At 36.7% G+C, this 26817-nt stretch overlaps 1 protein-coding gene across 6 annotated transcripts in view; it reads right to left on the reverse strand.

Moving 5' to 3' along the window:
- Window positions 1–26817, reverse strand: part of FAM13A (family with sequence similarity 13 member A) — a 385882-nt gene that overhangs the window by 157134 nt on the left and 201931 nt on the right. For all 6 annotated transcript variants that reach the window (XM_012437742.3, XM_012437744.3, XM_064369163.1 and 3 more), the window contains one exon: window positions 13538–13621. In XM_012437742.3, the coding sequence (XP_012293165.2) occupies window positions 13538–13621 (84 nt within the window). The remainder of the gene's footprint in view (window positions 1–13537; window positions 13622–26817) is intronic.

Here is a 26817-nt window from a genome sequence, read left to right on the forward strand (position 1 = left end):
ATTAGTTAAAAGCCAATTTACCAAAACAAATAGAAAACAAAAACATCAAGACTAAATAAACCAGTAAACCTACCAGACCCAGAAAGTTTTATCAGTATGCTCTCCCAAATATTAAAGCAATTGATAGTCTCAATCTTAAATTGTTTCAGAGATTAGAAAAAAGAGACTTGGGCCAGGCACGGCGGCTCACGCCTATAATCTCAGAACGTCGGGAGGCTGAGACAGGTGGATCACTTGAGCTCAGGAGTTTAAGACCAGCCTAAACACATGGCAAAACCACGTCTCTACAAAAAATACGAAAATTAGTCAGGTGTGGTGGCACATGTCTGTAGTTCCAGCTACTCAGGAGGCTGAAGGGGGAGGCATGAACATGGAAGATTGAAGCTACAGTGAGCTGTGATTGTGCCACTGCACCCCAGCCTGGGTGACAGAGTGAGACTCTGCCTCAAGAAAAAGGAATAAGAAAAAAAGAAGAGGAACTCTCTCCAATTCATTTTATTAGGCTACACAACATTTATACCTAAAAGTATGTACAGCAAAACATACTTAGAAACATGGATACAACCATACTAAAAAAAAAGGATATCAGCTACTCAAAACTCATAAGATATTTAAAAATATGTATCAAGGCCAGGTTGAGAACTGGTTTATTCCAGTGATAAACTGGCTGAAGGTTAGAAAAATCTATCAATAAAACTCCTCACAATAAAAGAGTAAAAGAGAAAAGCCATACAATTATCTTAACAGATGCAGAAGAAAACATTGCTAAAATTTAACTAATTTAAGACAAAAACTCTTAGCAAACTACAGATATGAGAGAGCCTCCTTAAAATCATAAAGCATACCCACCAAATACAGCAAATGTCACAAACACAGTAATAAGCAGATATATAAAGGAAAACAGATATAAAAACACACTGGCTGGGCACAGTGGCTTAGCCTATAATCCCAAAACTCTGGGAGGCCAAAGTGGGAGGATTGCTTAAAGCCAGGAGTTTAAAACCCACCTGGGCAATGATGTGAAAACCCATCTCTACAAAAAATAAAACAATTAGCAGGGTATGGTGGTCACTTGTAGTCTAAGCTACTTGGGAAGCTGAGGCAGGCGTATCATTTAAAGTCAGGAAGCTGAGGTTTCAGTGAGCCAAGACTGAGCTGCTGCACTCCAGCCCGGGCCACAGACAGAGCAAGATTCTATCTTCTAAAAGAAAGAAACAACAACAAGAAAAATACTAACTACTTTCATACAAAATAAAAGTGGCAGTTGAGCAATTTCAAGTCCTTATTAAGGGTCCACTAAGTGTCTGGCATTCTAAAATAATTATTTTTTTAAGTGTCAAGATCATATTTAAAAATCAGATGTAGAAATTTTCCCTTAAAATCAGGAAGTAAGTCAAGGAGGCATGCTATCGCCGCTTTTACCTAACCTTGTACTAAACTCACTACCAACACAGTAGGACAAACCAAAAGAAAGAAAAAAAGAAAACAAGTTAAATGATAAAAGGCTTGAAAAAGAATAAACAATGCTTATTATTTTTTGCTGATACTACATTATTTTTAGTTGATGTAACATTGATTTATTTGATTACATTAAAACAATCTTTTATACATTTTAAGGTACTATATTCAATATGAATATAGTAAATACATGAATATAGAAAAAACTGACAAAAGGTACTTTGAATACACATAACTGATAACAGCTAACAAGTAAACTCTTACAAATCAATAAAAGTGATAATCCAATAATAAAACTGTCAATGACAGAACAAAGCAACACACAAATTAATCATCACAGATATGATCAAAGCTTAATAAACATAGGACAACATAAACATATGAAAAGCTGCCCATCTGTATTAATCAGGATAGACTTCATTATGATGAGGTTACAAATTAAACCCCAAATCTCAGTAGCTTCACAAAACAGGTTTATTTTTGGTCATGACACAGAGCCAATGCAGATTGACAGGGGGCTCTGCATCACAAAGAAACTAAAAGGTCCACGCTGCACTGTGCAGCTGCTGTACAATAAGATATAGTTCAAGAGTTATGCACAAGCTTTTGAATTCTCTGCTCCTGAAGTAACACTATAAGTAGTCGACTGGCCCCACCTAACTGCAAAGGACTGGGAAACACATGGATATTCAGTGTCTCTGGCACAACTAGAAATTAGAGCAATTCAAATTAAGGCAATAGCAAGATGCATCTTAAAGCCAGTAGGCTGAGGAAAAACAGTAACGACAAAAACTCCTATTACCAAGGACTGGTGAGGAAGTGAAAAATGGAAGCAATCATATACAGATGTTAGCATGTAAGTTGATGCAACATCCTAAGAGAGCATTTGTAATTACCTGACAAGTTAAAGATGCACATGCTGATGATTTAATATTTCCACATGTGCATAGGATGAGTCATATGGAAATTAGTCACTTAAAAATGTTTGTAATAGCAAAATATTGGAAGCGACTTAAATGTTGGAGACAATCTAAGTATTGGAGAAAAATAAGAATAACAACCATATTCTTACGGAAAGTTAACATTGACAGCATTTTGAATAGAAAAAGGAAGTCACAGTACACTGTGTACTATTTTTATACAATGTTTCAAAACCTGTAAAACTATAACATATATTATGTATAGATATATAGATATGCAATGTTCCTATAATATGCATGAAAATAAGTATTAATTTTAATTTATTTTTATATTTTGAGACAGAGTCTCATTCTGTCACCCAGACAGGAGTGCAATGGAGATCTTGGGTCACTGCAACCTCCGCCTCTCAGATTCAACCAATTCTCGTGCCTCGGCCTCCGGAGTAGCTGAGATTACAGGCATGCGCCACCATGCCTAATTTTTGTATTTTGAGTAGAGACAGCGTTTTGCCAAGTTGGCCAAGCTGGTCTAGAACTCCTGGCCTCAAATGATCCACCCACCTCAGCCTCCCATGGTGCTGGAATACAGGCATGAGCCACCGCACCTGGCCTAATTTAATTTTTAAATAGTGTTACTTTGAGAGAGGAAAGATGGTACATTAGGATAGATTAGTCATACCCTTTAATTCTAAAGCTACTCATATCCTTTAATTGTAATATAGATAACAAGATCTAAAAAAACACTATTCCATATTCAAAAGTTATTCTTTATTATAGCACTTATATAGTTGTTTTTTATACTAATGATAAATTAGAGTCTCAAATACTCAAAATGGCTAAATATGATATGACAACACATGAAATATTATGATTAGATGAGATAAAATACATTAAGTAGTTGGTACAATGCTTGGTACTTGACTGATGTTAGTTATCATTATCACTGCTATTATTTCTATTACTACTACTACTATTACTTTTACTAAAACAATAAGCACACAAACTAGTTTGATGCATGGAAACCCATAACATAAATAATGTTAACTGGAAAAAACAGAATACTAATTATAATGTATATGTTAACGAAAGAAATATAAAATGTATGCATGCCCACTAACGCTGATTTTAAAATAACTTGGAAACTTAGTAAAATTCAATGTTTATTAAGTCATTTTCTGAACTATGTCTTGAAAAATGATATGGTCACTAAATTTTCTCAAAACCTTATATTATTTTAAGTATCTGGTTTACTTTGCACAGGCATTTTAAAAAACATTTAAGAAAAGATAACTGACATCTCATCTCATTATTGAATAAAATCGCTTCATGTTTCCTGGAAACATTAACCTTTGAAAAGCAAAAGAAATTAACAGTTGCTTCTACTCCATAACTGTTTGCTTGACAACTACATTATCTTTAGCTCACATCTTATAGTTAATATGACTCTGTTTAATAAAAGAAACACCTATGAAAGCATTAGGAAAATCCAGTAACTAACCAAAACTATCACATGCTTATAATTTAAATTTTTATCAGTAAATTTTTTATCCCCCAATAAAAGCCAAAATGGAAATAGATTATTATTTTATACTTTCATCCTAGCACTGAATAAATCTGATCTTTATCCTCAGACAATGACCTACCTTGAGTTTTTTGATAAGGTTAAGAACGCAGCAATTACAGTGTAAAGTCTAGAGCATACCCTAAGGGAAAAGAGAAGGAAGATTGTTTTCTTCCCTCAGTTCATTGGATCCTCTTCAGAGTTTATATAGTGAGCAAAGAAAAGGGGTTATGAGGCTTATTTAGAGCCATAGCACCTGTGTCTGGTAAAAGAAGACTTTGTCTCCTCTCCCAACAACTATACTAAGTTACAAGGAGCTGTGTCTTTCTACATTTTATACCTTTTTATCTAAAAATCTATTTGATGTTCTCTTCTGTGTCATCCATTCCAATTATTTGTTGGCATATATAGTCTATGCAGTATTTGGCATGGAATAGTTACACAAGTACGTCTTTGAATTAGCAGGGCTGAGAATCATTACTTATCCAGAAGTGTCACAGCACTGTGTAATAGAGGTATCATCTTTTTCATCCTGGACTCAAATTAAGATGTGGCTTTCCTACCTAAGGAAAAGAAATATAACACTTCTCATCTCTCAAGAGCAGAGATACCAGCTGGCAGAGGGAACACACGTACGGACGGATGCTTAGATGAGAGAGACACTTCCAGAGCTAATGGACATAAGCCATTTCTGGATTACCATTTTACATCTCTAGCCCATATAGGGATCAGAAATAGTTAGCTGTCCAAGGCAAATACAGCTGTAACTAGAGATGTCTGAGGAAGACAGCAATGGAGGCCAAATGGAGTACCGTTAATACCAAGGATATGCATCACTCTCACAGCTCACTAAGTCACCCTAGAAAGAACACACTAACCATATTTTGAAGGTGTTCTCAGTTTTAGCTTTCAAAGATCAACTGGAAGAAAAAAGATTTTAAGATAAAATCTTGGTGACAGAGTTAGTACCGTAACAATCTCTTATAGTTCACATGCTCTGCCTCATTTCTGAGATTTGAAATTACAAAGATAATTACCCCAAACTAAGTGGAGTTTAGTTTGCTCACGTAAACTTAAACTCATCCATGTAAGGCCACAAAGAAGCCAAAGTCACAAACCAAGGCTTAACCAATGAAGTAATTTCTCTATTGAATTAGTTGGTCACAAACCATACAGCCAGACAGATGAAAGGGAGGACAATAAGTGCACATTAATTATGATTCTTTATATGAAAAACTAACATGTTACAAATGAGACTAATTTCATGAGAGTAACAGAATTGCTTCAAAACATTTTTATGGCCAGTTTCAAGAGTATATTTTATTTTAGAAGTGATTCATTTAAGGTCTCATCACCTCAAAGTAGTCAATACTTAGAGTTAATAAGCAAATGTTATCTAAAAATGTTCTTCAAATCACACACGATTTTTTCCAAAATGAATTTGTTTAGTTAGTATATTTTTGACATTGAATGTTTACTAACTGTACAGTAAATCAAATTTCTTCCATACATTTGAATTAATCATCTGTAAGTTTGGACATGCAAATATTTCAGTAAAAAAGACACAAAAATAATTTGAGTCAAGAAAAGAAACCTTAATAGAGAGTTGAAATAATTTTCTAAAAAAAGAATCAAAGCAGAATAAGTTTTATAAGAAAATGCAGTTTTATTTCTTTAAAAATAAACCATACACTCTTGCCATAAGTTAAACACGAAATAATAGCTCAATGTTGCCCCTGAATTGTCTTTGAAAATAAAACTACAATTATTTTTATAGTTATTTCCTATTAAAATCAGAAAATAGAGTTTTTAAAACTTTGCCTGCAGTGAATTAAAAAATGTTTGAAGAACATATTGTCTTAGAACTGGAAAAAAAGTAGCTCTGTAAATATCACGGTGGCTAATAATAAAAAAAAAAATAGATATTGGCATGGATGTAGTAAAAAGGGAACACTTCTACACTGCTGGTGGGAATGTAAACTAGTACAATCACTACAGAAAACAGTGTGGTGATTCCTTAAAGAACTAAAAGTAGAACTACCATCTGATCCAGCAATTCCACTACTGGGTGTCTACCCAAAGGAAAAGAAGCCATTATACAAAAAAAGATACTTTCACATGATGTTTACAACAGCATGATTCACAATTGCAAAAATATGGAACCAGCCAAAATGCCCATCAATGAGTGGATAAAGAAACTGGGTATGTGCGTATGTGTGTATATGTGTATATGTGTGTGTGTATATATATGTATACACTCACACACATACATATATATGATGCAACACTATTCAGCCATAAAAAGGAATGAATTAATGGCATTCACAGCAACCTGGATGAGATTGGAGACTATTAATCTAAGTGAATTAACTCAGGAATGAAAAACCAAACATTGTATGTTCTCACTCATAAGTGGAAGCTAAGCTCTGAGGATGCAAAGGCATTTAAGTCTAATACAATGGACTTTGGGGACTTGTGGAGAAAGGGTGGGAAGAAGTTGAGGGATAAACAATTACAAATTGGGTTTGGTATATGGTGCTTGGGTGATGGGTGCACCAAAATCTTACAAATCACCACTAAAGAACTTACTCATGTAACCCAATACCACCTGTTCCCCCAAAACCTATGGAAATAAAATAAATGTCATGGTGGCTAGTTAGGAGTATTATATATACTAAGTAAGTAGGCACTCTATTCAAATGAAAAGATTAAAGATTAGAAAAGTAAGAGGCTATAAAACTAATACAATTACTTTTCTGTGAGCAAATAAATGATAAAATTCTCATCAAACATTTTGGATTAAAGAAGTTTTTCTATGCTGAAAACTCAAAAAGCTAGAGCCTCTCTTCTCCAAATGACTGCAACACCTCTCTAGTAAAGGCACAGAACTGGGTGGAGGCTGAGATGGCTGAATTGACAGAAGTAGGTTTCAGAAGATGGGTAATAAAGAACTTCGCAGAGCTAAAGGAGCATGTTGTAACCCATGCAAAGAAGCTAAGAATCATAATAAAACAAGACAGGAGCTGACAGCCAGAATAGCCAGGTTAGGGAGAACATAACTGACATGATAGAGTTGAAAAACACAATACAAGAAATTCACAATGCAATCACAAGTATCAATGGCAGAATAGACCAAGTGGAGGAAAGAATATCAGAGCTTAAAGATTCCCTTTCTGAAATAAGATAGGCAGACAAGAATACAGAAAAAAGAATGAAAATAAATAAACAAAACCTCTGAGAAATATGGGATTATGTAAAGAGATTGAACCTATGACAGATTAGGGTACCTGAAAGAGATAAGGAGAATGGAATCAAGTTGGAAAACATACTTCATATGCTGAAACACATGCATCGTCCAGAAGAACTTCCCCAACCTAGCAAGACAGGTCAATATTCAAATTCAGGAAATCCAGAGAACCCCAGTAAGATACTGCATGAGAAGATCAACCCCAAGACACATAATCACTAGATCCTCTAAGGTCAAAATGAAAGAAAAAATGTTAAGGACATCCAGGGAGAAAGGCCAGGTCACTTACAAAGGGAATCCTATCAGACTAATGGTAGACCTTTCAGTGGAAACTCTAATAAGCCAGAGAAATTAGGTAGCTGCTTAAAGAAAAGAATTTCCAACCCAGAATTTCATATCTGGTCAAACTAAGCTTCATAAGCAAAGGAGAAAGATGCTTTGCAGACAAGCAAATGCTGAAGGAATTTGTCACCACCAGGCTTGCCTTGCAAGAGCTCCTAAAGGAAGCACAAAATAAGGAAAAGAAAAACTGTTACCAGCCACTATAAAAACACACTGAAGTACATAGATTAGTGATTCTATAAAGCCTTCACATAAACAAATCTGTAAAATAACCAGCTAGCATCATGATGATAGGATCGAATTCACATATAACAATACTAACCTTAAATGTAAATGGGCTAAACGTCCCGATTAAACAACACAGAATGGCAACCTGGACAGAGTCAAGACCCATCATTATCCTGTCTTCAACAGACCCAACTCCTGTCAAAGATACACATAGGCTCAAATTAAAGGGATGGAGGAAAATTTACCAAGCAAATGGAAAACAAAAAAGGCAGGGGTTGCTATCCCAGTTTCTGACAAAACAGGTTTTAAACCAACAAAGATTAAAAAAAGACAAAGAAAGGCATTACATAATGGAAAACGGTTCATTTCAATAGGAAGAGCTAACTGTCTTAAATATATATGCACCCAATAAAGGAGCACCCAGATTCCTAAAGCAAGTCCTTTGAGACCTACAAAGAGACTTAGACTCCCACACAATAATATTGGGAGACTTTAAAACCCCATTGAAAATATTAGATTATCTAGGCAGAAAATTAACAAAGATATTCAAGACCCAAACTCAACTCTGGATCATGCAGACCTGATAGATACCTACAGAACTCTCCACCCAGAAACAACAAAATATATTCTTCTCATTGCCACACAGCACTTACTCTAATATTGACCACATAATCGGAAGTAAAACACTCCTCAACAAATGCAGAAGAACTGAAATCATAACAAATAGTCTCTCAGACCACAGTACAATCAAATTAGAAGTCAAGATTAAGAAATTCACTCAAAACCACACAACTACATGGAAATTGAACATCCTGCTCCTGAATGACACTTGGGTAAATAATGAAATTAAAGCAGAAATCAATAAGTTATTTGAAACTAATGAGAAGAAAGAAACAATGTATCAGAATCTCTGGGACTCAGCTAAAGCAGTGTTAAGAGGGAAATTTACAGCACCAAATGCCTAACATCACAAGGAAAAGAACTAGAGAACCAAGAGCAAACAAACCCCAAAGCAAGCAGAAGACAAGAGTGGAACTGAAGGAGACAGAGACATGAAAAACCCTTCAAAAAATTAACAAATCCAGGAGCTGCTTTTAAAAAAAAAATTAGATAGACCACTAGCTAGACTAATAAAGAATAAAAGAAAGAAGAATCAAATAGACAATCAGAAATAATAAGGGGGATATCACCACTGACCCCACAGAAATACAGTCATAAGATAATACTATAAACACCTGTATGCATATAAACTAGAAAATCTAGAAGAAATGGATAAATTTCTAGGCACATACACCCTCCCAAGACTGAACCAGAATGAAACTGATCTCTGAATAGACAAATAATGAGTTCTAAAATTAGGCGTAAGAAATGGTCTACAACCAAAAAGAGCCCAGGACAAGAAAGATTCACAGCAGAATTCTACCAGAGGTACAAAGAAGAGCTTCTGAAACTATTCCAAAAAATTGAAAAGGAGGGACTCCTCCCTAACTCATTCTATGAGGCCAGCATCATCCTGATATGAAAACCTGGTAGAGATACAACAAAAAAAGAAAACTTCAGGCCAATATCCCTGATGAACAGCAATGCAAAAATTGTCAATAAAACACTAGCAAACCAAATCCAGCAACACATCAAAAAGCATATGCACCATGATCAAGTCAGCTTCATCCCTGGTATGCAAGGTTGGTTCAACATATGCAGATCAGTAAATGTGATTCATCACATAAACAGTACTAAAGAAAAAATACAAACAAACAACAACAACAACAAAAAATATATGATTATCTCAATAGATGCAGAGGAGACCTTTGATAAAATTTAACATACTTCATGTTAAAAACTCTGAATAAATTAAGTGTTGAAGGAATATACCTCAAAATAATAAGAACTATATATGATAAGCCCACAGCCAATATCATACTGAATGAGCAAAAGCTGGAAGTGTTTCTCTTAAAAACTAACACAAGACAAGGATTCCCTCTCTCACCACTCCTATTCAACATAATATTAGAAGTTTTGGTCAGGGCAATCTGGCAAGAGAAAGAAATAAAGAGCACTCAAATAGAAAGAGGGAAAGTCAAACTATCCCTATTTGCAGTTGACATACTTCTATATCCAGAAAATCCCATCATTTCACCCAAAAAGCTTCTTAAGCTGATAAGCAACTTAAGCAAAGTCTCAGGATAAAAAAAGCAATGTGCAAAAATCATAGTATTTCTATTCACCAACAACAGAGCCAAATCATGAATGAACTCCCATTCACGATTACTATAAAAATAATAAAATACCTAGTAATACAGCTAACAATGGAAGTGAAGGACCTATTCAAGAAGAACTACAAATCACTGCTCAAATAAATCAGAGAGGACACAAATATAAACATTCCATGCTCATGGATAGGAAGAATCAGTATCATGAAAATAGACATACTGCTCAAAATATTTATAGATTCAATGCTATTCCCATTAAACTATCATTGACATTCTTCACAGAATTAGAAAACAACTATTGTAAAATTCATATAGAAACAAAAAAGAACACTAACATACAAAAAATCCAAAGCAAAAATAACAAAGCTGGAGGTATCATGCTACCTGACTTCAAACTATAGTACAAAGCCACCGTAACCAAAACAGCATGGTACTGGTACAAGAACAGCATGGTACTGGTACAAAAACAGACACACAGACCAATGGAATAGAATAGAGAACTTAGAAACAAGACTGCACACCTACAATTATCTGATCTTTGACAAAACTGACAAAAGCAAACAATGGGAAAATGATTCTCTAATAAATGGTGCTGAGAGAACTGGCTAGCCATATGCAGAAAATTGAAGCTGGACCTCTTCCTTACACTTTATACAAAAATTAATTCAAAATGGATTAAATATTTCTAGGATTTTTATAGTTTTGGGTTTTACATTTGCTGCAAAAATTTTACAAGAAAATTGTAGGCAATACCATTCAGGACATATGCATGGGCAAAGATTTCATGATGAAAACACCAAAAGCAATTGCAACAAAAGCAAAAATTGACAAATAGGATCTAATTAAACCAAAGAGCTTTTGCACAGCAAAAGAAACTCACCAGAGTGAACAGACAACCTACAGAATGGGAGAAAATATTTGCAACTTATCCATCTGATGAAGGTTTAACATTAAGTCTACAAGAACTTAAACAAATTTACAAGAAAAAGAAATCTCATTAAAAAGTGGGCAAAAGACATGAACAGAAACTTATCAAAAGAAGATATTTATGTGGTCAACAAACAGGAAAATAAGCTCAACTTCACTGATCATTAGACAAATCCAAATCAAAACCACAATGAGATACCATCTCATGCCAGTCAGATATTTCTGGCTATTACTAAAAAGTCAAGAAAGAACAGATGCTGGTGAGGTTGCAGAGAAAAAGAAACACTTTTACACTGTTGGTGGAAGTGTAAATTAGTTCAACCACTGCGGAAGACAACATGGTTATTCCTCAAAGATCTGGAACCATAAATACCATTTGACCCAGCAATCCCATTACTGGGTATATACCCAAAAGAATGTAAATCATTCTATTATAACAATACATGCACATGTATGTTCACTGCAGTTCTATTCCAATATCAAAGATATGGCATCAACCCAAATGCCCATCAATGTTAGACTTGATAAAGAAAATGTGGTACACATACACCACGGAATACTATGCAGCCATGAAAAGGAACAAGATCACATCCTTTTTAGGGACATGGATGGAACTGGAAACTGCTATTCTCAGCAAACTAACACAGGAACAGAAAACCAAACACTGCATGTTCCTACTTAAAAAATGGGAGCTGAATCATAAAACCACATGGACACAGGGAGGGGAACAACACACACTGGGACCTGTCTGTGGGGTGGTGTTGGGGAAGGGACAGCATCAGGAATAGCTAATGGATGCTGGGCTTAATGCCTGTGTGATGGGAGGAGATCTGTGTAGCAAACCATCAAGGCGCACGTTTATCCATGTGACAAGTCTGCACATCCTGCACATGTACCCCTGAACTTAAATAAAAGCTGAAGAAAATAAGAAGTTTTTCTTTTCACTGGCAAAACAACTATGTGCATTTTGGATCTTTTTCTTACTAAGGGAAACAAAATGTTACACATTAATGCCTTTATTCTATCATATCTATAATTTTTTTTTGTTAAAATTTATGTAAATACTTTCCATTGATTATGTGTTACTTCATAATTATGAAACATCAATAAAGTGATTTTTATGTTTTTAAAAATTACAGCTGAACACTTTACCCCCAGAAGGGAAAATGAAATCTCATGCATTTCTATTATGCTTAGAAGTATCCTAGGAAGATCTATTGCACTTGACTATTTCCTATGTTGGAGGCTAGAAAGCTCAGTCCCTCCCTTTCCCTCCCTTCTCCTCCTCTCCCCTGCCCTCCCCTTCCCTCCTCTCCCCTCCTCTCCCCTTCCCTCCCCTCCCCTACCATCTCATCTCCTCCCCTCTCCCCTCTTTGCTCTCTTCTCTCCTCCTCTCCCCTCCCCTCCCCTCCCCCTGTCCTCTCCTATTCCTCATTCTTGTTGCCCAGGTTGGAGTGCAAAGGCATGGTCTTGGCTCACTGCAACCTCTGCCTTCTGGGTTCAAGCAATTCTTCTGCCTCAGCCTCTCAAGTAGCTGGGATTACTGTGCATGCCACCCAAGCCTGGCTAATTTTTTTGTATTTTTAGTAGAGATGGGGTTTCATCATGTTGGCCAGGCTGGTCCTTTTTCTTTTTGAATAGTGAACTTTTTAGCATTTTACTCTTTATATCCTTCTTTAAAAAATTTTTGTTTTACGTTTGGGGGTACATGTGGAGCTACATAGGTAAACTTGTGTCATGGGGGTTTGTTGTACATATTATTACATCACTCAGGTATTAAGCCCAGTACCCAACAGTTATCTTTTCTGCTCCTCTCCCTCCTCTCACCCTCCACCCTCAAGTAGACCCTAGTGTCTGTTGTTTCCTTCTTTGTATTCAGAAGTTCTTATCATTTAGCTCCCACTTATAAGTGAGAATGTGGCATTTGGGTTTCTGTTCCTGCATTAGTTTGCTAAGCATGATAGCCTCCAGTTCCATCCATGTTCCTGCAAAAGGCACGGTCTAGTAGAAACAATTGTTACTAAGCAGAAGAAACAATTTAGAAGTACTAAATATTGGCACTGTCTGTTAAATAATAGGCGTGTCCTAAGAATTTTTGGCTGAATACAACCATGGATTAAATGTACTACACAAAAAGTACTTTTATATCACCAGATCCTCTCCCAACACTCCCCCATGCCTACTTCCTAGAAAAAGCAAAGAAACAAAAAACCAAAATGGCTGAAGGAAATGCAAGCAACAGAGCATGGAAATCATAAAGCATAAAGAACCATGCTGGCCGGGTGGCGTGGCTCATACCTGTAATCCCAGCACTTTGGGAAGCCAAGGCAGGCAGATCACCTGAGGTCAGGAGTTTGAGACCAGCCTGGCCATCATAGCAAAACCCTGTCTCCACTAAACATACAAAAATTAGCTGGGCATGGCGGCGTGTGCCTGTAGTCCCAGCTACTCTGGAGGCTGAGCCAGGAGAAACACCTAAACCTGGGAGGCGGAGATTGCAGTGAGCCAAGATTGCACCACTGCACTTCAGCTTGGACAAAAAAGCAAGACTCTGTCTCAGAACAAACAAACAAACAACAACAACAAAAACCAAGAACCATGCTAAAGATTTCACATGGCCGCCTAAAGAGCAAACATAGTTTACCTTGGTTTTTGGAGGTGGTTTTGGCATGTCTCTTTCTAAGCCTCTTGTTAAAAGGATGGGCAGGGAGTTCTTATAACTGGCCTCCTATAAAAGAAATATAAAGGAAACATTAGGGATTAAAAAACATTCACCCTAACCAAAAATTACAATGAAGTGAAAAGAAATTTTTAAGAGAGAGCATTTCTGGATTGAGTTGTTCACATTAGAAGCTGGTGAAACTGGAGTAAGGGGTCAAAACTTTTCCTCTTATTTGTCATATACAACAGTAAAGTAAGATCAGATGGTGATGGAGGAGGTGGGAGATATACAGTATATATATTCAGAGGTGATCTCTAAAAATCTTATCTGTACTATTATATCATTTTATCACACACATATCCACTCTAGACAGCTTGCTCTTGTTTTGAGAAGTGAATAGTTAAATCTCCAAGATCTCAACCAACAAACTTAAAGTTGCCAATGTTCCCCACATTTTACAGATGGGTTCTGACTCTACGTACTTGATCTTAAACAAATTCCTTCAGATAATCTAGCAAACAACTATTAAATAGTGATAGTTTTGTATTAATACGCTGTGGAAGAATATATGCGTGTCAGTTTCTAGAATTATTAAACCTCTAAGTCCCTGGTTCACACCAAAACATTTGCCAAAATAATGGCAGCAATTACAAGGCGGCAGTGAGGCAGAACTGTATAAATTTATTAGTTTGTATTCCTACATGATAAACAGAAATGACAGTAATCTTGTTAGTTTTGTTGTTTCAATAATGCAGAGCCTCACTTCCAAATAGCCATTAACTTGGATAAGCTTTCCATAGATGATTCCATCTCCAAATTAAGATAGGAAAAGAATACATAAAAGGAAAATTATAGACAACGAGAAGGCCAAGGAGAAAGTCAGATTTTTTTTGCTTATTCCATAATTCTCTGTATCCCATTTCCTCCCCAATATTCCTGCCATTCAATAATCTAAATCACACATTTTTTAAAGTTTAATCTATGGCTAATTCATCATAATCTTTTAGACATAATTTTAGTCTACATACTTTACAATATTACTAAAATTTGCTGGAATTATATTCACTTATTTCTAAAGGGAACAATATATTATTAGGATAAAATGTCCCTAAAGAAAGTAACAATACTGCTTATTATGAATAAAGATTGAATCTTATGATGTATCAGGTACTGCTAAAGCCTCCGCATTTATAATGCTGTTTTTACCCCCAATAGTCCTATGAGCTAGGAACTATCATCATCATCTCCCCTTTAAGGCTAACACAACGCAGCCTTACAGAAATTCAGTTAACCTGCCCAAGGTTATACAGGACTTGAAGTTTGTTCTGTATAACTTTAGGGCCTGAGCTCTTACAACTGTTATACGTTATTCATCTCCAATACACTATACTTGGCATCTTAAACCACTAAGTTGTGGAGCCATCGCATTTTAAAGCCAAAAGAGTTTTTTAAAGGTCAACTAATCTGTCTCCCTGATTTTACAGATGAGGGACTTGGATCCTGAGGTGATGTGTCCAAGATCACATAGACAGTGGCAAAGCGAGACTCACACTTGGATGACAAAGCAGTACACAGCACCTGTTCTCAGGTTTGTGCTAGGGACAAACATTCCCAGACACATAGGGGACTGGAAGCTTCTTCTAAGCTGGGGAGTAGCTGCAGGTACTGCCAACACTCTCAGCTGCCTGTAGCCTCACGTAGTCCTATGTAAGTACCAAAGGGTACATTTCTGAGATCCCTAAATAAGTATGCATTCTGGTCCTACCCTTTCCCACCAGTTACAACACCTGCTGGTGGTAAGCTGCTTTCTGGAAATAGTGAATGAACCCATTCCCGCTTCTGACTCACTGTGAGAGGGATAAACTATATCCAGCATGACATTTAGGAGAGCCAACTGCATAATCCATTGCATAATTTGGCTATGCTTGAATAACACAATTATGCTTTATGCTTGTACCCGTTTTTTAAACTACTGGTATATAAATGCTAGAATATGATGAAAAGAAACAAGGCTGACTGTTAAGGGAAATTAATAGAAACATCTGATTTTTATCTATGACTGAGTGTTTACAAATGTCTATAATTCTTTTTTCCTTATGCATAAAAGAGAAATGACAGTATTTCTTTATTCTATTTTCTGCCCCTGTCTCTGTGAATTAAAATTTGCTGGAATTAAATTCATTTATTTCAAAAGGCACAATGTTGACAGTCAACTTTTCCCTATAAGACTCTGAAAACATTTTTTCTAAACTTCTATTTGCAAATGTCACCTACATGAATTATATTTGTTTTTTGTTTTATGACTTTAAACTCAGACAACACAGACAAAGTAAACGTTAGCAGTCTGAGAATGAACTGGCAGTTAAGATATCCAGCTCAAGGAAGAAGCAGTATTTACTGATGAAAAGACAAGCCAGCACCTGTTCAGAGTTGCATTCCCAGTGCCCCATGAGAATGGTACTGAAACAGCAGCCCCCACCCTTGCAGCAAGCAGCGAGCGAGGGGGCTGCAGAGCCATAGGACACAGGTAACACCTTCCTGCAAGCCCCACGGTACTTAGATTTCTGGGAAAAAGTTAAATAATTCAACTAGTAGCCTAAGCAAATAATGTAATGACTTAATGTATTCTTTTAAAACATATATTACGCAGTTAAGTATGAAGTATTAAGACAAAACATTTTACAAACCTTTATAAAGCCATTTATACTTGTATGTATGTATCTAAGAAAGTTGAAACTTTATATCCACATAAACATATACACAAATGCAATAGTAGCATTATTAATAATAGCCTAAAAGTGGTGACAATCCAAATGCCCGTCAACTGATGAATGGATAAACAAGATATGGTATTGTCACATAATAGGATATTATTCAGCTATAAAAAGGAATAAAGTACTGACACCTGCGACAACATGAACTTTGAAAACATGCTAAGTGAAAGAATCAGACAAAAAGGACTTATATTGTGTGATTCCACTTATATAAAATGTCCAGAATAGGCAAATACTTACTGACAGAAAGATTGGTTATTGCCAGGGGCTAGGAGGAGTGGGGAATGTGGAGTGACTGCTAATCAGTCTGAAGTACATGAGGTTTCTTTCTTTTTTGAGATGGAGACTTGCTCTGTTGCCAGGCTGGAGTGCAGTGGTGCAATCTTGGCTCACTGCAACCTCCGCCTCCCAGGTTCGAGTGATTCTCTTGCCTCAGCGTCCTGAGTTGCTGGGACTACAGGCGTGCACCACCATGCCCAGCTAATTTTTGTATTTTTAGTAGAAACTGGATTTCATCATGTTGGCCAGGATGGTCTCGACCTTTTGACCTCATGATCCACCTGCCTTGGTGTCCTAAAGTGTTGGGAATTACAGGTGCAAGCCAGTGTACCCGGTCAAGGTTTCTTTTAAGGGTGATAAAAATATTCTGGAATTAGGTTATGGTAATGGTTCAGTTTTGTGAACACTCGAAAACCATAGATTATATACTTTATAAGGATGAATTTCAATGCTTTGTGAATTCTAAATTTTTTAAAAAGCCATGTAAAGTTCACACATTCTCAAGGCACAAGGAAGAGACCTTGGGTTTGTGTTCAAACTTTTCCTTTAGAAGAACTTTTTGGAAAAAGTGTGTTTCTGAGTGTTAACTTGTAAGTAGGCATGAATATGTATTCAATGAATATCAGCTGAATCTTACTACTAGTTGGAATGGGTGGTATTCCAATGCTGGGCACTGGAGAATGAAGGGCCAAACCGGACATTAATAGATCATATAGAGTCTATTTGTATTTATTGTAAACATTTGGTCTACTTACATGAGACTTTTGACTGAACTGATTGCTCACTTTAATGACCTTTGCACAACACCTACTTGCTTAAACCAGCTGTGACATGGTATCATGAGAACACCAATTATAAATACAATAAGGAAGGAAAAAAATACCTTGTTTATCATGGCCTCTTTTGCATTACTATTCAACTACTAATGGCATTTAAAGACAGAAAAGCACTCACTGCCCCCTCAGCCTTGCACACTACTCCCCTCGCAGCTCTCTTAAGACTTGCTCCCTTGTTACATTCAGGTCTTTGCTCAATTTCACTGGAGCAGATTCTCTTCCCAGGACGGCACCTGGGAAGGGCTCTCTAATCACCACCTCTCTCCTCTTCCACTTGTTGCTCTCTATCTCCCTACCCTATGTTGCTCCATAGCCCTTAGAAATATCTGACTTTAAATTACACTTATGGTTTTAATTCTTTATTGTCCATCTCACCCTACTCTGTGAGAAGACTTGGTCCGTCTTGTTCATAAATATATTACATCCACAGAGCCTACAACTAGGTTGGGTACATAGTAGGAGCTCAATTGTTATGTGACTGAGTAAACTGAATGGATAAAATCCCCTTCACAACACCCTGGGCATTACTCCAGCTTTTAGTCCCTTCTTAATTCCGTTCTTAAATTCCCTTTATGATCCTTCATTCTCTTGCTAATACCTTTCATTTCTTTCCTCCAGTCTCCAATCATTGTATTCACCTCACAAAAGTACAATATTGGATGAATCCAGCTATATGCTTTCTCTGTGCTGGGAATGGTGCAACTCAAAGTGGCTAGAAGAAAATTATAGAATTGGTTGATTGGTTTCACATTAAATTTATGACCACAAACTCTGAATGGGCCATCCCTCATGTACAGCAATTCTGCTATACTTCTTGAGTAACTTGATTTTCAACTTTCCAAAATGATATTTCTTGTCTCTTCCTCTCTTCTCAAAGCCCTTTCTTTCCATTCTTGCTTCATAATCTTTGGAAAAACGGAAACATCGGAGCAGAAGCTACTCATTGCCACACCATCAAATCTACAAACCTAGCTGAAATCATTCCATCCTCTCTGCCTTCCCCACTGTTGCAATGAAAGATAAGACTGGTTGTATCGAAGAGCAATTCCCTCCATATGCACAGTGGATCTCATCTCTCTCACCTCCCCAAAAGTTGCTTCTTCAGTGATCTCTCCCTCCCTCCCCACTAAGATCATTCCCATCAATCACAGGCATGCTCTGGAGTCATATCTCATTGCTTCTGTTTATTTTTAAAAGAATATCTTAATCCTACATCTCCCATTAGCTGTGGCCCTACGTTTTTGCTTCCCTGCATAGTAAATTCCTTTAAAACAGCCATCTTCACTCACTGTCTCTACTTCTTCACCTCCAAATCATTCTTCAATGCCCTAAGATCTGTTCTTTGTCTCACTATTTCACTGAATCTGCCAAAACAGTCACAGCTCTGCCTCCAACTTACTCATGTTCTTATCAACATTTGAAGAAGGTGACTGTTTTTAAATTACTCTCCTCTCTTAGCTTCCATGACCTCACTGGTAGGTGGCTTGTGATGGTTAAATTAGGCGTCAACTTGACTGAATGAAGACATGCCCAAAGAGTTCGCCAAACATTATTTCTGGATATGTCTGTGAGGGTGTTTCTGGAAGAGGTTGGCATTTGAATCAGTGGGCTGAGTAAGGAAGATCCACTCTTACCAAATGTGGGCAGGCACCATCTAATTGGCTGAGGACATATATAGAACAAAATGGCAGAGGAAAGGTGAATTTTTTCTCTCTCTCCTAGAGCTGGGACACCCAACTTCTCCTGCTCTTGGACATTAAAACTCCAGGTTCTCCACCCTTCAGACTCTAGACTTGCACCAGCAGTCTCCCAGGCTCTCAGGCCTTCAGACTTAGACTGAACCATGCTAACAGTTTCCCTGGTTCACTAGAGCTTGCAAACAGCATATTATAGAACTCTTTAGCCTCCAAAATCATGTGAGCCAAATCCCATAATAAATCACCTCTTTTCTTCATATACAGACATACACGCAGACAGACAGAAAAACTCACACACACACACACACACACACACACACTCATCATACAGGGGGAAAACATTTTCTTACTCACCCTGACCAACTCCATACAGGGTCGTTGGCTGCTGCTCCTCCTCTATACAAAAAAGTTACATATCTACTCTACTAAACAGAAGTCTAAGCCTGGGCAACATAGTGAGACTCCATCTCTACAAATACAATAAAATAAAATTAGGCAGGCATGGTGGTACATTCCTGTGGTCCTAGCTACTCAGGAGGCTGAGGCAGCAGGATCTATTGAGCCCAAGAGGTCAAACCTGCAGTAAGCCATGATCACACCACTACACTCCAGCCAGGGTGACAGAAACCCTAAAGAAGAAAGAAGACAGAAGAGAGAAGAAAGAAGAATGAAGAGGAAGAGGAAGAAAAAAGAGAAGGAGAAGAAGGAGGAGAAGAAGAAGAAGAAAAAAAGGAGGAGGAGGAGGAGGGGGATGAGATTATGACGACAACTACAATAGCAAATAATTGGTCTCCTTTTACTCACTACTGTGATCACAATGCCACAGAGAAGTGCCTGGTGTAGTAGGAACTCAATAAATGTGTGTTGAATAAATGAATGAAGGAAGTCGGAGTGACTCAAGAGTTGATACAGAGAAGTCTTCTTTTTCCAAATGATATAATGAAATCATTTACCTTCATGGCTTTTAAAGACAACCAATATATAATGTTGCCCAAATTTGTATCTCTGTCTTTGATTTTTCTCCTCAGCTCACATTATTTATATCTAACTGTCTAACTGGCAACTCTATACATAGTATATTCAAACTTGAGCTTATAAATTATCAGCAAAAAATTCTGACAGTCTTTGAGTCTACCTTAGATTAGTAAATGGAACCTACTTGCTCAAGACAATGACTAATCTAACTTAATCTAACTTGATTCCTCCCTTTCCCATACCTCTTGCATCCAACCCACCAAGTCCAGTCAGTACTATCTCAAGATAAACAGAAATCTGTCTGTTCTTTCCTATGTGCACAGTCACTCCAATCATAACCATCATTGTTCACCTAAATTATTTCAAACATGTTGCCTTCTACAAACTTTGTACATGTAAATCAGATGATGTCACTTCTCTACCCTAAATCTTCCAGTGACATATCATTCCATTGACAAATCTTCCAATACATATCATTGTATTTCTGTAATACAATCCAGATTCCTTGCCATGACCTACACAGTCCCAATAATCTAGCCCTTGCCTACGTCTCTAATCTCATACCATTTGCCCTCTCCCTCGTTATGCCCCAGCCACCATGGCCTTTCCTATCTTTAAGTACCCCAAGTCCCTTCCGGCCTTCCAGCATTCACGTTTCTTATTCTTTCTCCCTGGAATGCTTTCTCACACTGCTCTAGCATAGCTGTGGATTCATTCTTATCTTTCAGCTCCTACGTCACTTCCTCAGAGAGGGCGTCTTTAACAACCTCAACTAAGGTGGCTCCTCTGACTATGCTCTTCTCTTATTAACAGGCTTCATTTCAACACAGTATTTACTTAAATTTTTTACTGATTGTCTATCACTCCAAGAATTCTTTAAGGCTCATGAGGGGCAAGGATATTTGATCAGTGTATTCTAGTTTTAGTGTATATTTAATAAATATTTTTTGAATGAACTAATAAAACTGTCAACTTCTACATTTCCCTTCCTTTTAATATTAATTTCCAACCATTTGAGAAATTTGGTGGACTCTCTGTGATATTAGAAATAAGATAATAATGCATTTTCATATTTCAGATGGTGAGGATAGATGTAAAAGAAGCTACATTATAACAGGGAGGAACTGCATTTTGTGTGCTGGGGTCAAACTCACAACAGTTGATTTGGTCAGATTTGGTGATCTGGAGAGCAGATGACAGAGAGCACTACTGATAAGATTACAAATTGAGGAAGCAAAGGCCCATGGCTGAGGCCTCTTATAGGAAAAAGCATGTAGAACAGTGCTACTTTGTACACAACCAGGGTCCAATATGCACAATTGGCAGATTACAGACCACTCTTTACAACCCCATAAAAATCTCTTCTGCAATTCATCTGTATCTCAAAATGAATCTCAATTTGATTGACTGAAAAAAAAGTAGGTTTTCTTAAAACTCAAAAGAAATATAATGTTATCTTTACATTAATGAAAGGAATAAATTGAATTTTAAAATCGCACTTTCTAGATATTCACTATATACTTTTGGGGAAAACTCTGTAATTCTCTGGCTTGGCCCAAGGAAGTAGAAATGGGAGGCTGAGAAGTAGTCAAATTCTGCATAGAATTTCAAACTCATTATAATTACTTTATGAACTGCAACAATAATATTCACAGGTAAAATATTATGAATTATATGCCTTACGAAACACAATTATAACCTTAATTGTGTTTAAGTCTCTTAAAAATTGCCCTACAGAAAATGGCAACCAGTGCTACCACTGAGCGGTAGCACCCAAATGCTACCTAGTGTAGGGGACTTCCTTCACTTCTCCACATAAAACAGCTCCCCAGCTCCCTTCTCTCTCACAAACTCATATACAGTACCATTAATTTCAAGAGTGTATCATGGTTTAATTTTTTTTTTTTACAGAATCTATCATTAGATGACATAGTAACTTCCTTAATTGTCTGTGCCCCATCCCACTAAAAGGTAAACTTCATGACAGCAGGTATTATTTTTAAAATTCACTGCTAGTTCTAAAGCTCATAGAATACTGCCTGGCTAATAGGCTTTCAATAAATGCTTGAATAGCTGAATAGACTGATGAGTCAAAAACAACCCCTTCTGACTCCTCTCCTTCAGTTTATCTTATTACTTATTATCTTATTACTTATTACTATTAAGTAATATCTAATTACTTAATTGTTACTACTTTATTACTCTTAGTCTGTTTTGTGTTGCTATAAAGGAATATCTGAAGCTGGGTAATTTAAAAAGAAAAAAGATTTATTTGGCTCATGATTCTGGAAAGTTATGTTTGGGTATCTGCATATGGTGAGCACCTCATGAAAGAAGGCAAAAGGGAGCCAAGCTGTGTAGAGATCACAAGGTAAGGGGGAGGTGCCAGGCTCTTTTTAAGAACCAGCTCTTGCAGAAACTAATACAGTAAGAACTCTCTCACTTCCAAGGGAGGGCATAAATCTATTCATGAGGAATCCACAAACACCCCCCATCAGGTCCCACCTCCAACGTTGAGGACCAAGTTTCAACATGAGATTTGGTAGAGCAAACAAACCATATCCAAACCATAGTGGACTCCAAGTTACTCCCTTCCTAGAAACTTTTAATTACTACTGCCTATCATCAAATGTAAATTCTTATTCCTGCCATCCAAAGCCTTTCAACCCACTCTTCTTGTCATATCTACCCTACATGTACATTATAATTGGGGTCACTTGTTGCTTGTGCTAATTGCTTATGTGCTTATCCTATTTTCCATCCTTGACCTCAGATGCTTAAAGGACTTTTCAGTCTTTTCTCTCTTTATGTCGCAGAAGTAGACAATTAATGTTTTTGCACATCCAATACTCAATTTCCCTTCTTTGGAGGAAGATGTAGTTTTAGGAAACCACTCTTCTCTGATCGGATGCAGTGTTTCAATAAAAGTGTATCTCTGATGAACGGTTGGGCATGTCTTCCAAGAACTTTCAAATGTCAATCAGATACCTATTCAATATAATTTTGACCAGAAATGAGAAGACTCAAAAACTAAGAACAGCTAAAGCAGACTCTCCCAGTGGCAGTCTGTGGAAGACACTATTCAGCTCTCACACTGTCTGCTTCTCAGAACCCCATAGACATCTTAGTAAATGTCCTCTGGGAAGTCTAATTTGTAGAATTTCCTTTCCTTTCCTTTTCTTTTGTCAGATTTTACCCAGAGTTGGCTTTTGTTCTTTTCAACTAAAGGAAGTACTTTGAGTTATATGAATATTTATTATAGTGTCTTTTATATTATGGACACTCAAGAGACAATTTTGAATTTAAATCGTGTAGCATTGATGGTAATGATAACGAAAATAAAAACAACACTGGCTATCACTTATATAGTAGTTACTACATGTATGGCTTTCTTCTAAGTGCTTATTACACATTTACTCATTTGATCCTCTCAGCAACCCTATGAAGTATGTGCTTTTACTATCCAAATTGCATATGTAAGGAAAGTGAGGTACAGAGAGTATGAGCAGCTTGTCTAAGGTCCTACATCTAATAGGTGGCAGCAAAGGAATTTGAAGCCAGGCAATCTGTCTCTAAAACCCTGCTCTCATCTGTACAGAATACTGCCTCTCATGAAGAGTCCTTCCTATTTAATGAGATCAGAAAACAATGCAAGTGAGGGAAATTCCAAGGTAAACTAAAGTAGGAAATCATAACAAATAATCTTCTGCATACAATCTTTCTTGTACAAGCCACAACCATAATGTATCACCTATGTGGAGTGAAGATATAAAGCCCTGACTCATTATTAGGTCTTTCCTAAGTATTCAACTGAGCTTTTGCAGCAGTGACAACGCTTTGGGTATATCGTACCATTTCCTCATCCTCTCCCTCTGGGCATCAGGAAAACCATTTTCAGCCTCTCTTCCAGTTAAATTGGGAGCCACATGACAAGCCACTTCTAGATCTTGTCATAAAAATATTCCAAATTATTTTCATCCTCCTCTTTCCCTGATAAGGCAAACTTTGATGAAATCTGGTCTAAGATGAAGAGGGCTCCTGAATCCACTGGACTGCAAAGTGAATGAGAAATACATTTTGATTCTGTTAAGCCACCACGGTTTTAGAATCTCTTACAGAAGCTTCCATTAACTACTCTGATACAGTTTTCCCATAAATAGCTATATTGTTGTATTCACACTACATTTGTTTAACTAAACCATATATGTGTCATAAAAAACAGTAACTGGCATAAACAGGTTTGGAAACAAACATGATTGACTCCTGGTTAGCATACAGTAAAAATTGTATTGAGCAGGTATACAAGAGGGTCACCTATTAGTCACAAGTGTTCAGAATTGCTATGAACAGCAGTCAGCATGTCTTAAAAATGAATGCACAGAATTGATTCACCTGGTAAATTAGGTAGTTGGAAGTCTGTGAAGCAAACTTTTATTGTATGCACCAGAAATGTGAAATATTATTAATGCCCAGAATAGTTACTATGACTTTCTTGAAGGAAATCTGAGTTAACTTTCACTTAGATAAATGTGTTGTAATTTAGTGGATGCTTTGAATAAATATAAAGAACTAGAGTAAGTGTTTTAGGAGATACAAGAATGTATGAGTTGATTTACAACTAAAAGCCAATGTATAAGTAAATATGAGATATTGTTCTCACACTTGAAAAACTTACTATGCAACACAGGAGGGAAAAAACCCCCAACTTATCCAAGGCAGAACGTTCAAACAGAAGGAGAAAGAAAGTGTCATAAGACAACAAAGGAGATGAGGATTAACTGTACCTGGAGGATGGCAAGGGCTTCATAAAGGGGGTACAATTAGAGATGTCTCAGTTGTACCTGCACCAACTTAACCAGAAGTAGACACTGCCATGAAGATAGAGAGCAAGTAGTTTATGCCGGTGGTTCTGTGGTGGAATGAGGGTGACAATAGGGGGAAGAAAGGAGCCAACAAGAAATGTCACTATTAAGCTCCCACAGTGGTTCTGAAGCTTAAACTTAAGGGAAAGCCTGGGGAACAGTGTAAAATACACACCTCAGAATAATTCCAACCGAGGAGTAAAGTAGTTGGGAATTTATACCCCCACAGTTTTCAGTCATGGATAAGGCTTACCCCCATCTCTGGAAGGATGTCCATTTCTAGGCACTTCCAGCCCACAGAAGTATAACTTCCATTCTGAGATCAACTGAAGAAACTATCAGAAATTCAGTTCTATAGAAAACATAAGTGATCTTTGACAACCTCAAATATTCACTTGCCATTTACTGAGTGCCTCTTATTCGCCAAATATACATAGTATAATGATTGAAAGCAGTCAACTTCTTTAATAAACAGTCATAAAGTATTGCCATCTGACTGGAAACAGTTTAAACGTTACGTAGCATAATGGCAGCTTCATAAACAAAAGTAATTTAGTCTGTCTTCTGTTAATTATTCCTTGTAATAGGAAAGAATGTAACACTTGGCAATGTGTTACATCTAAATCTATTGCAATGATTCTTGAGACAACATGTCTTTCTAGTGTTTATCTGTAATAACTCTATAAAACAAAATGTCTGGAGAGAAGAATCAACAGCAATCTGAACTGTAAATATATGAGTATGATCCAAAAATTAGAGTCATAAAGCATTCCAACTTTTAATACTACTTTCATTACTTAATACTTTATACTTCTTGTTAATCTAATTAGTTTCTACTACTAAAAGGTGCCTATTTGAGTAATTCAAGCAAATAACCCTCTATCATGCTATTAAAAAATTTAATTTTTATATATTTACGGGGACAGGTGCAGATTTCTGACATGCATATATTACACAGTGGTGAAGTCTGGGCTTTTAGTGTTTCACACCCCACACACCCACACACACATGCATACACACACATTTTCTTTATCCAATTCACCTTTGATGGACACTAAGGTTAATTCTCTCTTTGTTATCGTGAATAGTGCTATCCCAATCCATAAGACTGAGATGTTTTTCCATTTGCCTGTATCATCTACAGTTTTATTTTCCACTGGTGTTTTGTAGTTCTCCTGATAGAGATCTATCACCTTTTTGGTTAAATATATTCCTGCTTTTTAAAAAAATTTTTTGTAGCTACTGTAAATGGGATTTCCTTCTTGATTTGGTACTCAGCTAGGTCCTTAATGGTATATTGAAATGCTACTGATTTCTGTACATCAATTTTGTATCTTGAGCCTTTACCAAATCTAATAGTTTTTTGGGGAAGTCTTTAGGGATTTCTAGATATAAGACTGTATCATCAATGAACAGGGATAATTCAGCTTACTCTTTTCCAATTTAGATGCCTTTTTGTTTTTCTTTTATCTTGCTTGATTGCTCTGATGAGTCTGACTGGTCCTAGGCTTTTTTTCTCTTGGTAGATATTTTTTCTTTACTGATTCAATTTTTCTTATTGTTGGTCTGTTCAGGAGTGTTATTTATTTCTGGTTCAATCTCAGGAAGTTGTACGTTTCTAGGAATTTATCTATTTCCTCAGGGTTTTCTAGTTTGTGAGGCTATAGTTGTTCATAATAGTCTTTGAGGACTTTTTTTTTTATTTCTGAGGTGTAAGTTATTATGTTTCCTTTTTCATTTCTGATTGTGTTTATCTGGATCTTCTCCCTTCATTTCTTGGTGAGTCTAGTGAGTGGTCTATCGACTTTGTTGGTCTTTTCAAATAACCAAATTTTCATT

Source organism: Aotus nancymaae, unplaced genomic scaffold, assembly GCF_030222135.1.
Source record: "Aotus nancymaae isolate 86718 unplaced genomic scaffold, 86718_ANA_hifiasm-v0.15.2.pri h1tg000006l, whole genome shotgun sequence".
Classification (NCBI taxonomy): Eukaryota; Metazoa; Chordata; class Mammalia; order Primates; family Aotidae; genus Aotus; species Aotus nancymaae.